Source organism: Prunus dulcis, chromosome 5 (assembly GCF_902201215.1).
Source record: "Prunus dulcis chromosome 5, ALMONDv2, whole genome shotgun sequence".
Classification (NCBI taxonomy): Eukaryota; Viridiplantae; Streptophyta; class Magnoliopsida; order Rosales; family Rosaceae; genus Prunus; species Prunus dulcis.
In genome coordinates this window covers 15,211,703-15,226,297 of record NC_047654.1, presented here as the reverse complement: position 1 = coordinate 15,226,297, position 14,595 = coordinate 15,211,703, and the positions used below count along the sequence as shown (strand labels likewise).

Genomic DNA, 14,595 nt, shown 5'->3' with positions numbered 1-14,595 from the left:
CAGCAGTAGAGTATGTAACGCAGTGCATGATTTTACCTTTATTGAGTAATGTCAATGTCGCCTTGTTGAAGAGAAACCAATAAGCCAACTACCTAAAACTAATCTAAATCCTTTTTGAGCAAGCTTATTACAAGAAGTCAAACGGATGTCAAGGGAAGCTAAAAACCAATTAATTACAACCTTACAGAACGCATCTTTTCAACAAAAGAAGGAGAATGCATCCTTGTTGTCTGAATCCAACTATGCAAAGCACTTTACAAGACTTCTTTGCCCCCAAATATTTTGCTACTGTCATGTATGTAGAAGATTCAAACAATATTTGCTTACTCAATGCTTTAGCTATCTAGCTAAATCCTTATGCATGGGTCTTGTTCAGAGCTGGGAAGAAACTTGTACATCTAGTAGTGCATTAATTATTTTAATCAATCATATTTTCATGCAAGTTATTTGAAAATTGAACAGATGACCATTAATTGAGAAGAATGAGCTGAGAGAGGATAATTCTGCCTTAGAAAGTGAAATAGAAGAGAAGGTGGCCCAGTCCAAACCGGACCTGGGTGCAGCACCACCTTAATTGAGACCAGAAGTGGCACAAAACAGCTAGGAGAAAAGCCCTCCACAAGTACGGGGGGGATAACCTGATTTTTTCATATGATGAAAGGGAAAAAACCCAAAACTAGAAAGAAAGTGGAAAGGAAGAGGGAATGAGAGAGGAGAAGGAGTGGCCAGTGTGCGGCTACGTCAATCTTTTCTCTATCGTTTTAAATTTGGGGTTCTATAATAAGCAAGCAAGCAAGCAACACGATTATTCATACATGCTTCATGCATTCTTCCCAAAGAAAACATATATTATACAGCTTTATTTTAAGAACAATTATAGATAAAGTAACTCATGTCAAGAGACCCAAAGAAGGGAAAAAAAAAAAAAAAACAACAACTACACACATTAAAATATCTTGTACAAATTGATGTTAGTTGTAATAGTCTGAGCAAGTAGTTATACGCTATGATCACGAACAACATCCCTCATCCACCTAAGCTTCAATCTTACTGATCAGATGAACCCGATCAATAAAACCCTTCCAGTGTGTCCTCAGAATTTCGTCCACGTTCTCAATTGTTTTCGTCTCAGTATATTTCCTATAATGTTCATAGATGTTTCGCATGAACCTTAAAAGCTGCGACGGGCGACCATCATATGAGTTACTGATTTCAGACTCAAATATATCGCACAAAAACTTAGCCCAGTTATCTTTGTCTTTGTCTTTGTACCAATCATAGAAATCTTGAAATTCATCACCTTTGTTCAACTCCTGGTTTATAGTAAATAGATGATTATCATTATAAATACTTGTAACATATTTCAACCTTCCACGAGGAGTCAATAAAAAGGGGTGGTTCTTCAATTTCTCAACATAGTCATTATAGCTGAAAAGAGAAAAAAACAACACATAAACACACAAACAACAACATATATTTCACCAAAAAATAATGTTCAAAAGAACTCACCTTAAGTTAAATTTTGCAGCATCGTCAAAACATTGAAGAAATGTATCACGCTCAGGCCAATTAGTAAAATCAGGTGCCAGCAGATCCTGCAGAATGTCCCTGAAGTCTATGAAATCTTGCATTTTCTTTGAATATCGGGCATGTGCACTACAGCCATCCAAACAACCACCGATGTTATATATTTTCATTTGGTCCCCAACAACAACATAATTTTCATATCGATTCAACGAACCGTGAAAAAACCCACAATAGTGAATTTGAGCAATTGCCTCTATTAAATCTCTGTCAAATCATGAAATACACTAGTTAACATCCATAATTTTATTTTTTTGGACGAAAGTTAACATCCATAAATTAATTAATAGCACTAAAACAAAAATACTATTACGCTCACCGTATTGTATCACGCCAGAAATCAGATAGACAATTACTTCCAACTATCACATTGAACTTTGTAATAAGATCAAAGTTGCCTACCCATTCAGAGAGTGTCTTATCAAACTTGTCATAACACAAGCTCCACCAACCCTTCTCCATATCACTCTCAGCCTCACTGCATTCATCATTAAATGATTTCTGTTTGGAAAATGCATACATCCATGCGCGAAGAATACTTTTATTAGATACTTTAATGTTCAACCTAAAAATTTCTTCAACACTCAATTTAGTTCCAGCCTTAGCATCCATATTCACAAATGTCACAGGCATTCCACCTCGTCTATCTTCCTTGAAAAACATCTCACCTTGATAATATTGTTTCTCGCTAGCATAATCAATATGAAAATTGTAAAAGTTAATACGAGAACCCAATACAATGTCTTTTGACTTATTGTTGCACCATTGTTTTTTAATGTAAACAATGTAATCATCATCAATTAAATCACGATCAACCTCCATTTTCTGAAAATTTAAGATTAAAAGAAAAATCAGATTATTTGATTTCAGTGTTGCATCAAAAGGAAAAACGTCACTTAGATCCTACGCATGTTGTTAACAATAATGATAATTGATATTGGGTACTAATTCATTCATATAGCATATACTAAAAAACGAGCGCCCACCAAAAGTTCTCAGAGAGCTACTGTAAAATCACACGAGAGCTGAATTAAGTCTGCTTTCCTCAGTGGACTTTTCATTAACGACAAGTTTATATGGGTTTTGACCCACCACTAACATTCACAACTAACTTTTGGATTTAGTCATTTGAAAAGAAATTTTACCCAAAATTATTTTCAGCAAATATTTGTGCCGAAGGGGTCAGTTGAATGACACCAAACAAACATGATGCATAACAACACTGATAAGTTAAAATAAGATCAACAAAAAGATACAGTATCCTTAGGAAACACTTGAGCTCAAAAAGAAAAGTATTCTTAAAAAACGATGATGCACAACACTAACAAAAAACAATACAACGTTCAAAAGGAAATAAAAACAAAAACTAGTAGAAAACAACCATGCACCAACAATGAATTGACAGACTCAATAAGCAATAAACTTACTTACCAACTCAATGAGCAATAAACTTACTTACCAACTCAATGAGCAATATTAAAACAAAAATTAGGTTATAAACGAGAGAGCACAAGGTAATTACCTTCGATTATCGTTGACAATGAAGCAAAAACGTATATGGAGTGGTCCAGCGGCACATTTGAGTGAAGCAAAAAAGATATTGAGTGAAAGAGAAATCCAAGAGGGAGGGAGAGAAGGTAAATTATATAGGAGTTAGAAATCCAAGAGGGAGGGAGAGCAGAAGGTAAATTATATATAGGTGTTTGAACTAATCCCCACTTACTCAATTCACCCTATAAAACGAGTAACAACCCCAAAAATCATAAAAGGGGCAACAAACAAACAGGTATATTATTTTTAAGTTTCTTCTTCTTATAAGTCTCCTGTTTCTTCCACCCAAAAAAAATTAAAAATTAAAAATTAAATAAAATATAAAAGTTTCCTGTTTCTTCCTTCATAAAAAAAATATAAAAGAAAATAAATAACAAGTTTCCTGTTTCTAGTGGAGATAAGGATTACTTTCCCGTTTCTGGCAACATTAATTAGGTCATTATATAAATACAATGGTTTGCGGATGTTAGCTCTTCTATATTTACATTCCGCGACTTCCAAACTTTCATATCATACCCAAAAACTCCCTTAATTCCCTTTTGCCTCAATTTAAGCATTCCAATAGCAAAGGCCCTATCATGGGGGATCGGTATATATCTCAAATTTCGGCCGCCGCCGCTGAGCTCGCCTTGGGTCAAGGCCATACCTTGACGATGGCTTCACACCAAGATGAGCTACTCGGCAAGATATTGGCGATCGAGAAATCTCTGGGCAAGATATCGGAGATGGAGAAAACTCTGGGCCAACTGTTGGATTGGTTTAAATCAATAACGCAGGAGCTTCGCTTACTACGCCCCGGTCCACCCATAACAACGAGGCCGCTACCTTGCACGGTGATTGAAAACTACAATCCCAACCAAGTGGAGGCCTATGTTCTTTACCCAAGGTCAGTTTAGTGGATTTCGTCTTGTTCATTTTTGTTTCTCTGTAAAATTGTTGATGTTCTTAATTCTCATTGTTGTTTTTTATTTATTTATTTAATTTTTCGATCAATTTTCTTTTCATTTAGTTTCTTGGAGAATTCTGCTTAAGTTTTCTCTCGCTGCTAAATACATATTGACTAATTTTTTTCTTGAAATATATAATAGCCAGTTCTACTTGATAGATTCTTCCTAGGCAGGCAGGGTAGGTGTTTGAAAAGATTAACTTGACTTATTGTCTCTTCTGTTTTCTGTCCAGGTTACAGGAGGCTAGTACGAGTCAGCCAAAACAAGAAGAAATAACCGCCAGGAAGCCGGAGATAGAAGCCATGCAGTATGAAGAAACCACTGATGTCCCAATCAGTTATTACTAGGAGTTGTGAAATATGAAAATTCAAAGCCTTCAACAGCCACCACCTAGAAGAAAAAGTTTCCTACAACTTAATTAGTTTAGGTCATTTTATTTTGTCTTTGTTGACTTGCGCTTATTTTAATTTTTATATATATATATTTTTATAATTTTGGCTTGATTCTTCTGAAAGTAAGATGGTAACTGTGGCAATCTTTTATGGATTAGTTTTCCTCAAGCTGTGACCTGGTTCTATTTTTGCTTTTTTGATTTATGGCTTGCTCTTGTTCTATTAATTTGGTTGATTTTTAGGCCTATTTCTTTGCTTGTTCTCTTTTCACTCTTATGGAATGGACCAATACTGGATCCTATATATGTTATCTAGTGGTTTGGATTATTCAGTTTCTAACAAGACCTGCTGGTCATTTTGATTGGATTGGTTTGTTTGCTGGACAATAATGGTTTTGGGAATCTGTTTGGGACTAAAGATGGATACTGAACAAAGGCCTTTGGTCGGCCTTTCTTTTATATATCAGAACTATGAAGTTTCTCTCAAGGAATGGTCGAGGTTGTTCTGGACAAGGGTTTAAATCGGAATTTCTTTTGCTGGATCGGACTTATAGTCCAGATATATATTTTTTTTACTATGGAAACCAAGTTGTCCTCTAGTAATGGTATGGCTGGTGGAATGATTCTAGCTTGGAATGACAATAATGTTCAAGTTGGTATTCACTACATGAATGATCGTTTCTTAGTACCTTCTGTGTTTGATTTGATTCTGGGATTGGGTTGACTTATTTGTTTGTTGGCTTTTCATATGTATCCTCGAAAAGATGAACAATTCTTATTTGGGACATTTTATTGGTAAAGTACCTGGGAATCAGGAAAAATTAGATGGATCTAATGTTGCTGATATCCTTTCTATGCAGGAAAAATTAGATGGATCTAATGTTGCCACTTGATTGATACATGTTGAACTTGATGAAGACTGTATTGGACTCATTGCAGTATATGCTTTTACCTGGACCAATAATCAACAACTGGAAAACCGTATTTGGGAGAAATTACACAATGATGCAATAGTTTGATTTCACTGGTACATGGGTACCCTCAGACCAAGCCATTGATTTCATATAGCAGCCTAAACAATTTGAAATCGTTTGAGCCATTTTACGTAGCACCCAATCAAACATTTACCCTGGCAGAGAACATAAGGGGGCTGATCGTCAGATAATTTTTTTCTGAAGAAGTTTATCTTAAATTCATCTTCGTGCAAGTAAACTCCTTTTGAACTGCTGTCCAATCTGCCATAGAATACCTACTCACGATCTAAATCTCAGAATGGATCATATACTACACGGTATTGCACACTTTTAAAGACATAGTTGAATTCAACATGAAAAGTACAGCCCCATAACATAAAAGGAATTAAATAAGTAAGGCAGCCACAAACTTTTCCTTACTAGATAAATATGTACAATACCAGCTCATATGACATTACAGCCGTTCCCATGCCATAGTTATTGCTCCCACCTGTCACTACGCCACCTCAGCAGCTGGGACTGCAACTGCTACCGCACCTGGTACTCCCCAACCATATCTATCTCTGAATAAATGTCAATGACTTAAACATGTATTCGAGACTTCAACATATATGTTTGGCAGCGGCAAGGAGTTTCACAGTTATCTCTAACTATATATGACAGGACCCGCCCCGGAATTCTCGAAAACCGGAGTGAATCCCTTCTAGTTACAGACATCTCCCCGATGCCGGGCCCACTTATTAAGAATCGAGACTTTCTACCAAAAATTTTGGCAGAGTCTCCCCTGTAAATTGAGCATTTCCCCAAAAATTCAACCTACTCAAAAAATCACAGTTTAAGGTACCCAACCAGCAGCATGCTTTAATGCAGATAAACAGTTTACAACAAAGGCCTCCGGCCTCAAAGATCAACCCTAGCAAGGACTATAACAGAGCATATCTAAGGAGTTTAAATACAACAAAAACAAAGTTCAAGGAAAACAGGATGAAGGAATCCTACGATGGCTCAAGACTCGTGAGCACACGATCCGGCTCAGCTGTGGAGCTCAGTGGACTATTGGCTGGGGCGCAAAACAGAAAAATGTGAGTGGACAAAAATAAAGTTCAGCTCAGTGTAAACCAACATAATATAACCCCACTGTTTAAATAAACCAAGCAAGAAATCCGAATGTATCACAAATCATCAAAATCAAATAAATATTTACATAAGTCAAACCAAACCAAAGCCGGATGCCAAGTTCGAAATCCAACAGAACACTAAACAAACCCACAAATTAAATATTATAAGTCCCAAACCAAACTCTCGAACGCGTACCCATTGGCACGACCGGCAAGGAAGTATCCTCACCGAAAAAAAAGAATGAATGAATAGTTATATACATATGTAAATATATATAATAAAAGAGATATATATACATATAATAATAATATAAATATGACCAACACCTAGTTGTACCGGGGAAACAATCCAACCGGGGGATTGTTTGACTAGTCACCATGGCAGAGTCCTCATGAAGAGTCCTCAATTCACCATGTAACTAGGGAACGAGCCGTCCAACTGGGGGACTAACTCTCAGCCAGCACGTACAGTCGATACCCTCAAAACTTGTACGTCTGTGACCAGTCCTACGCGCGCAGACTACCCAATCAAGGGTCTACAGCAACATCCCGTCAAGGATGCCCCGAATATCTCAAGTATCCGTATCCAAGTTCCAAATCAGGGGAGGTACATAGGGTAGTGCTTATAGCACTCCAAACTGACATTCTATACTCATCACTTTCCAAAATCTCATCTTAACAACCCAAGTACCCCACACATAGCCAAACATATATATAAATTCTCAAAATCCATATACATACTCAAGATACTCAAATATGTCAAAACCCAAATATATTACCAATACTTTATAAAAATAAAGAATTTAACCATTAAATATAACATGCATTTCAATGACTATTTAAATGATATGCATAAAATTCTCATTATAAACCATGCTTATAAGTTGAAAAAAAAAGTCCACTCACAAGTAGTCCCACACTGCCTGACCCTGAGAGGGTCCCGCCTGCTGCGAATACGTGGTCGGAGTACCTATTTCAGAATACAAATACGGGATTAATCTAAAGGGTTTTGAACGAGAACTTGAATTAAAAATCCTAATTTCTCGGGTTTCTAGCGAGTGTACGAGGAACGGAACAATCTGGAAGTTCCTAAGAGTTCCACAAGGTTTAGGACACAAGTCCCGTAAGTTTAGCCCCAAAAGGACGGTTAGATCGCTCACGGTCAAACGGTTATCGAAAAATCTTCAAACTTTAAATTATTGAATCGGAACATCAGGGGCTCTGATTCATGATCCGTGAAATCCTACTCGTTCCTAGGAAAGTCTAGAGTAACATATATTGGAAAGGAGTCGATCCAACATATAGTAACAACATATATTTCACCGTAATATTAAGTTCACAAGAACTCACCTGTCTGCTTTTTCGTCAAAACATTTAATAAAACTATCACGCTCATTCCATTTAGGAGATCTGGCTGGCATTAGCTTCTTCAGAAAGTCCCTGAAGTCTTTGAAATCTTGGATTTTCTTTGAATGTTGGTTATCTACACTAAGGCCCTTCAAGCAACCACCGATGTTAAATAGTTTTACTTGGTCCCCAACAACAACATAATTATAATAGTCGCTCAACGAACCATGGAAGAGCCCACAATCATGAATGTGAGCAATTGCCTCTATTAATTCCCTGTCACGTCATAAAATACATTAGTTAGCCTGAGTCAATCCGTTAAGGTAAGGGGGTTGACCTGACTCAATCCGTTCAACTAACAAGTGGAAAATACTAGACCCAAATCCGACCCATTATGACTAATGAGTTGTTTTTTCGCTCATTTCACGCGCTTCACCCATTCCAAAACTAAACTATATTTGTTAACAGTACATGTACTTGTATTAATATTGCAGTTGCCAAACAATTTCATAAACTAATATTGTACACCAAATCTTTAATCTACTTATGCCATGAAATCTTCGATATACAAAATAAAATAACACCTTTCGACCGAAAAAAATAACAAAATAAAATAACACCATGAATGGAACCACACAGCGCTCCCACTATAATTCTAAATGCCTATAAATCAGCTCCAAAAACCCACGAAAATGTGTTGTAACACCACGTTCCACATCCTCCCAAGAACCAGCAGCCAAACCATGTTTTTGATAATGATGAGTCAGATTCCTGAGGTACCTAAGAAGACTGCTCACATTCCCTGAGTAATTTGCTTTCTTTTTTTGTTTTTTTGTTGATGCGGAGTGGCAATAAACACCCGACATAAAGCTGTTCATGTTATTAACGGTTGAAGTAGAGTTCCAGGATTTGAAATTATCAAAAGCGGATAATGCCAAAGCGTTGTTGACAGGTTGAGCAGTAATTGGACAATTCCTCATAGTGTCATAATGATCAAACAGACGCATCCTTTGATCAGCATTTAACAAAAACGGATGATGCAGCACTTTTTTGACAAATACATCACAGCTGAAAAGACAAAAAGAACATCCAATAAGAAATAAAGTAAAAAAGATAAAGATAAAACAAAATAAAAGAGATAGACAACTCACCCCAAATTCAAAGTCTTAGCATGGTTGACAAAATCAAAGAAGTGTTGACATTCCGGCCAACTTCGTTTCCCCCCGCTAGTATCGATTCGAACCAGTTGTCCAACATCCATAAAAGGTCCATAATATCTTCTTTCTTTCGCGCCTCACATTGTTCACCAGTTAACTTATCTAAAGATCCCTTAATATTAATTATCTTCAAACTTTTGCAAATAAATACATAATTACTCCGTGAACCCAACCCACCATGATATAACCCCTCTTTTTGTATGTCACATACACCATCAATCAACTTCCTACAAACAATAGGAAGAATTTATGTCAAATACAATTTAAACAAAACTATAATCAATAATTTTAACAAAATCTAACCAACAACCTTATAGAATTACACCAAAATTCGTTAAGACGATCATCGCCAGTCTTGATAGGTAGTTTAAGCTTATCATTATAAGCAATTCCCTTAGGTTTTGGCTTCGCCAGATTTGTCCAATGTTTAAGATTGTGTTCGAAGCGATCATAACATAGAACCCAAATGCCCTTCCTCAAATCTGTATCCTCAGGCAAGTCCTCAAACTCCTTTTGTTTGGAGAACAAATACGTCCACGGCCGTAAAACAACACCATCATTAGCTGCAGCAGTCCTTTGAAATATTGTTTCTGCATCATCTTGAGCAACTTTTACAAACACCACATTTGTCGGTGGCCCGTGAGGATCAAAAGAGAAATGCAAATGCCCCTCATACAATTCTTCAGAAATTCTATGATTAAACTTGAAACTGTAATAACAAAGCCTAGAACCAATGACCTTGTGCTTTGAATTATTTTCATCATGCAACTTTCGGATATAGTCAGATAATTCTCTCTGGTCATCCATTTTACCGAAAAGAATTCTCAGCAATGAAAGTAATCTGGAAGAAAAGATAGAAACAAACAAGCAGTTAATAAAACACATTAATTGCATCTTCTCCAGCAGCTTTTAATCAGCCAGCAAACAAAGTACACATTGCAATGCACTTTAGCCTTCCAAATCATTCAACATCTTGCAAAAAGTATACTTGTAAGAACAAACAGTATCCTTAGAAAACATTTGAGCTCAAAAAGAAGAGTAAGTTGGAATAATAATAATAACAGCAGTGTACATCCTAAGAAAACTGGGATGCACAACTCTATCCAAATAGAAAAAAATACTTCTACGATGTTCAAAACAAAACAAAACAAAACAAAACAAAACAAAACAGAAATATAACTGAGAAAGCATGAGGTAACCTTTGATAATATTGGACAATGAAGCAAAAACGATGGAGTCAGAGAGATCCAGTCCACCAGCACCTTTGTTTAACAAGAGTGAAGCAATAAAATCAAAGAAGAAGGTAAATTATATAGGGCTTTGAACTAAACCACTCCCTCAATTGGCCCTAAAACCCAATCTCACCAGTAAACCCCAAAACAATCATAAAAAGGGTAACAAAAAAAACAAACAGGTAACTCTAGGAATTTTTAAACGGGAAAGTAAATAGAATAAAGCGGTCAATACACCTACACCTACTAAATTAGAAAAGCAAGTCGTACATATATATACCATACGCATATTAAAAAATAACTATAAGTTTGCATCGTGTTTCCCTTAAAAAAAGAAAAAATAATAAGTTTCCCGTTTTCTCTCAACAAAATAAAAAACAAGAAAAAAGAAAAACAATTATAAGTTTCCTGTTCCTATCAAGGTTTATTAGGACGTTATATAAATACATCACTTCACGGGTGAATGAAGGCAAATTCATCTCTTGAACAAAACTCCCTTCTGCCGCGGCATCCCCAAACCCTAAATTCCCTTTTGCCTCAATTTAGCATTCCAATATTATGGCCGCAGCCGTTGACTTCACCTCCAGTCAAGACCATGCCTTGACGATGGCATCACGCCAGGATGAGATCCTGGGTAAGATATCGAAGATCCAGAAATCTCTGCCCAAGATATCGGAGATGGAGAACTCTTTGAGCGAACTGGGACAGATATGGGAGATGGAGAAATCGTTGGGCGAACTGGGCAAGATATCGGAGATGGAGAAATCTCTGGCCGCGCTGAAGAAATTAATATCAGAGGAGCTAGGCCTGCTACGCCCCTTCAGTCGCAAACATGGGGCCGTTCGTCCTTACCCAAGGTCAGTGCATGGCTTACTAGCGGATTTCATCTTCTTAATTTTTGTTTCCCATTTGCATCGCTTTTTTTTTTTTTGTTTTATATATTATATAATATAAAATGTTTACCTTGCTATGTAGATTGTGTAGCTTTGGCTTCATTCATGAATTCTCTCTGGGTCTGGAAGTTGTTTGGAAAGATTAACTTGACTTGTTTTTTATATCTCTCTTCTGTGTCCAGCTTGCCCATGGTAGAGAATGCATCAACGACAGTAAATCAAGGGGAAGATAGATCTTTGTTTTTAATGGTAGCTTTCACCGGGGGCAAATACCGTACTGCCTTATATGAAGTTAAATTCAAATTCGGAGGAGAAGTTGAAGATATGGGCGGAGGAGGACCACTTGAGCCGGTAGCCACGTTCGGTCCTTCTAAATATTTGGGTGCAAGGATTTTTGACCGCTCCCAACTATATGTGTTTTCAGAGGAGGGTTGGGATAAACCTTGCGTTAGGTCATTTGGAGGGTATATCTTTGATACGAAAACTAGGGCATTAGATCGCTTAACACCTTCTACCGTACAATTTAAGCAACATGGAACAGTTGTCTCGGCATATGGCACACTTTATTTTCTTGAAGCCAAAACGGAATTCGTAGAAGGTTCAGCCTTATACTTTGGGAAATATAACCATGATAAGAAGGATTGGGTCCAAATGCCTCGGTTTCCATTTTCTCATACATTTACTACGTTTGTAGTTGGTTATGCAGTTGGTTTTGGAATTATTTTGTTTATATTGTCTGACTTGCACAGAAACTTTGATGTCGTTGCTTTTCACGTGGGTAGACAGAATTGGAAAAGAGTGGAAATTGGCACTTGTACTCCTTTCCGAGGGAGGGCCGTGATTGTAGGCAAGACTATCTATGCCTTGCATATGTTTCAGACAGAAGCGATCATAGCATACTCCTTGGAGATGAAAGAAGATGATGATGGTGATATTGCATATTCACTAGTCCAGCTATGTAAATTGAACGGCCTTGAGATTGCGGATCCGCCATTGCAATTTGATGAACTTGTGACTGACTATTTGGTTCATCTGGGGAACCAAGACTTTGTTCATGTTAAGACTGCCAGTAACGAAGAATGTGATGATGTTCAACATCTTTGTATCACCACGTTTCAAATTGTTCAAGAAGGAAGAACACATATGATCGAGACCTTACATTCAACTGTTCTTGCTGTGAAAATTGAGGACTATACTTGGTTCTTGCTTACGTTCGGCTTTACTCCGTAAGTTTTCTTCACATTTCTTGTGTTCTCATCGATAACATTAATTTTTATGTTGGATTTTGTTGTTTACGATGATTACGACTCCCAGAGAGTGTGGGGATTATGAACCTGTGGAAGGGAAGAGTGCAGCAAGCGTTAAGCAGCCAAAACAAGAAGATGAAACCACTTTGGATGAGAATTCTTTGATGGATGAGGTAAAAGAAATGTGTTTACATGAAATCCTTTTTTTTTTTTTTTTTTTCTTCTTTCTTTAATGACCATGAATCAAGAGACTCAATTGTTTGGATGTCTATAAGTGTTTTTATTAGCCTTTGGGTCTAGTTTCTCACATAATATAATTGGGTTTTGCAGAAAGAAGTCAAACATGAAATAGCCTTCATGCAGCATGAAAAAGCCAGCCAGAAAAATCACAAGGATGCAAACGGAATAATTGAAAACAAAAGACAAAAAGACAAAAAGAAAATGCTTTTGGAAGGAGGGATTACAGGTAGTAGAAAACAAGCTGTGATGTAAGTACCTGAGGAGCAGAGCAGGGCATCATCTTTGACTATAGATATTATTGAGGCATTTTACTGCCATCTAGGCCCTTATTGGCTGTTATCTTTTGTTCACAATTGATATTGCTATTTTTTGTTTTTGTTAAGGATATTGCATTAATGATCCTTGTTTACTATATATATTTATCATGGTTCAGTGTGTTGCTGCACAAACTGATGAATGTAAAGTTCAATTTCGTTTCCAGTACATGCAATATATATTAGTCATTGATTGTGGAAAGGTTTGGGATCTTGATCGTGTGGTTTCTGTTTGCTTCACCGTCTTCTCACTTTGGCTAATGCCTTAATTGGCATTTGTTAGCTAAAATTCTGTTTATTTCAGTAATAGAAATTTAAATTATTTCCTTTATATATACTGAATAATGGTATAATTTATACGAATTCCTTTGAAGCCATCATTACTGGTTTGTCTTTAGTGGAAGACACGGCTTGAATTACCGTTAACCAGAAAAGATGAAGCAAAAACCCAATCTCACCAGTAAACCCCAAAAAATCATAAAAAGGTTAACAAATAAACAAACAGGTAACATTAGGAATTTTAAAACGGGAAACCAAATAGAAAAGTAAGTCGTACATATAAATACCATACGCATATTCAAAAACAATTATAAGTTTCCTGTTTTCTCTCAACAAAGAAAAAAAAAACAAAAAAAAGTTTCCTGTGTTTTATTTGGTCAACAATAAAAAGGTTCTTGTTTCTTCCTTCATTAAAATAATATTAATAAAAGCTTCCTGATTCTTCCTTAAAATAAAAATAATTTTTAAAAAAAGTTTTCTGCTCCTATCAAGATGAATTAGGTCATTATATGAATACATGACTTTACGGATGAATGGAAAGCATATTGATCAATTGAATTAACTCCACGCTTTAGCTTATATTTCATACCCACAACCAACCCTAAATTCCCTTTTGCCTCAGTTTAGCATTCCAATATCATGTGTGTGCCAAGTACATTAAATGGATCTAATGTTGTCACTTGATTGATACATGTTGAACTTGATGAAGATTGTATTCGACTCATTGCAGTAGATTCTTTTACCTGGACTAATAATCAACAACTGGAAAACCGTATTTGGGAGAAATTACACAATGATGAAATTGTTTGATTTCACTGGTAATCGGTACCCTCAGAGACTAAGCCATTGATTTCATAGAGCAGCCTAAACAATTTGAAATCGTTTGAGCCCTTTTATGTAGCAACCAATCAAACTTTTACTCAGGCAGAGAATATAAGGGGGCTGATCGTCAAATAATTTTTTTTTGAAGAAGTTTATCTTAAATTCATCTTCGTGCAAGTAAACTCTATTTGCACTGTTGTCCAATCTGCCACAGAATACCTGCTCACGATCTGAATCTCAGAATGGATCATATACTGCGCAGGATTGCACACTTTTAAAGACTTAATAGGGTTGAATTCAACATGAAAAGTACAGCCCCATAACATAAAAGGAATTAAATAAGTAAGGCAAAAAGTAGTAAGAGAAAAAGTATGAGTGCCTAAAAGTAGTATAGAGGCCGAGGAATAGCCAATCATTTTTGCATACCTCAAGTAGAACA

At 36.4% G+C, this 14,595-nt stretch overlaps 2 protein-coding genes across 2 annotated transcripts; both read left to right on the top strand.

Annotated features, from left to right (window-relative positions):
* Nucleotides 1–3,637: 3,637 nt before the first annotated feature.
* On the top strand, nucleotides 3,638–4,642 carry LOC117628605. The gene is made up of 2 exons (XM_034361094.1): nucleotides 3,638–4,021; nucleotides 4,315–4,642. Exons 1-2 carry the CDS (start codon nucleotides 3,714–3,716, stop codon nucleotides 4,427–4,429), a joined length of 423 nt encoding a protein of 140 aa, XP_034216985.1. The 5' UTR covers nucleotides 3,638–3,713; the 3' UTR covers nucleotides 4,430–4,642.
* Nucleotides 4,643–10,758: 6,116 nt separating this feature from the next.
* LOC117628153 lies at nucleotides 10,759–13,210 on the top strand. The gene is made up of 4 exons (XM_034360537.1): nucleotides 10,759–11,218; nucleotides 11,437–12,480; nucleotides 12,569–12,674; nucleotides 12,832–13,210. Exons 1-4 carry the CDS (start codon nucleotides 10,920–10,922, stop codon nucleotides 12,991–12,993), a joined length of 1,611 nt encoding a protein of 536 aa, XP_034216428.1. The 5' UTR covers nucleotides 10,759–10,919; the 3' UTR covers nucleotides 12,994–13,210.
* Nucleotides 13,211–14,595: the final 1,385 nt, after the last annotated feature.

What these genes read in the sequence shown, in the direction of transcription:
- LOC117628605 (XM_034361094.1), top strand. Translation starts at nt 3,714, where the DNA reads ATGGGGGATCGGTATATATCTCAAATTTCGGCCGCCGCCGCTGAGCTC. An exon ending in GCCTATGTTCTTTACCCAAG is followed by an intron (nt 4,022 to 4,314) that starts GTCAGTTTAGTG and finishes TTTTCTGTCCAG; the next exon opens with GTTACAGGAGGCTAGTACGA.
- LOC117628153 (XM_034360537.1), top strand. Translation starts at nt 10,920, where the DNA reads ATGGCCGCAGCCGTTGACTTCACCTCCAGTCAAGACCATGCCTTGACG. An exon ending in GCCGTTCGTCCTTACCCAAG is followed by an intron (nt 11,219 to 11,436) that starts GTCAGTGCATGG and finishes TTCTGTGTCCAG; the next exon opens with CTTGCCCATGGTAGAGAATG. An exon ending in AGAATTCTTTGATGGATGAG is followed by an intron (nt 12,675 to 12,831) that starts GTAAAAGAAATG and finishes TGGGTTTTGCAG; the next exon opens with AAAGAAGTCAAACATGAAAT.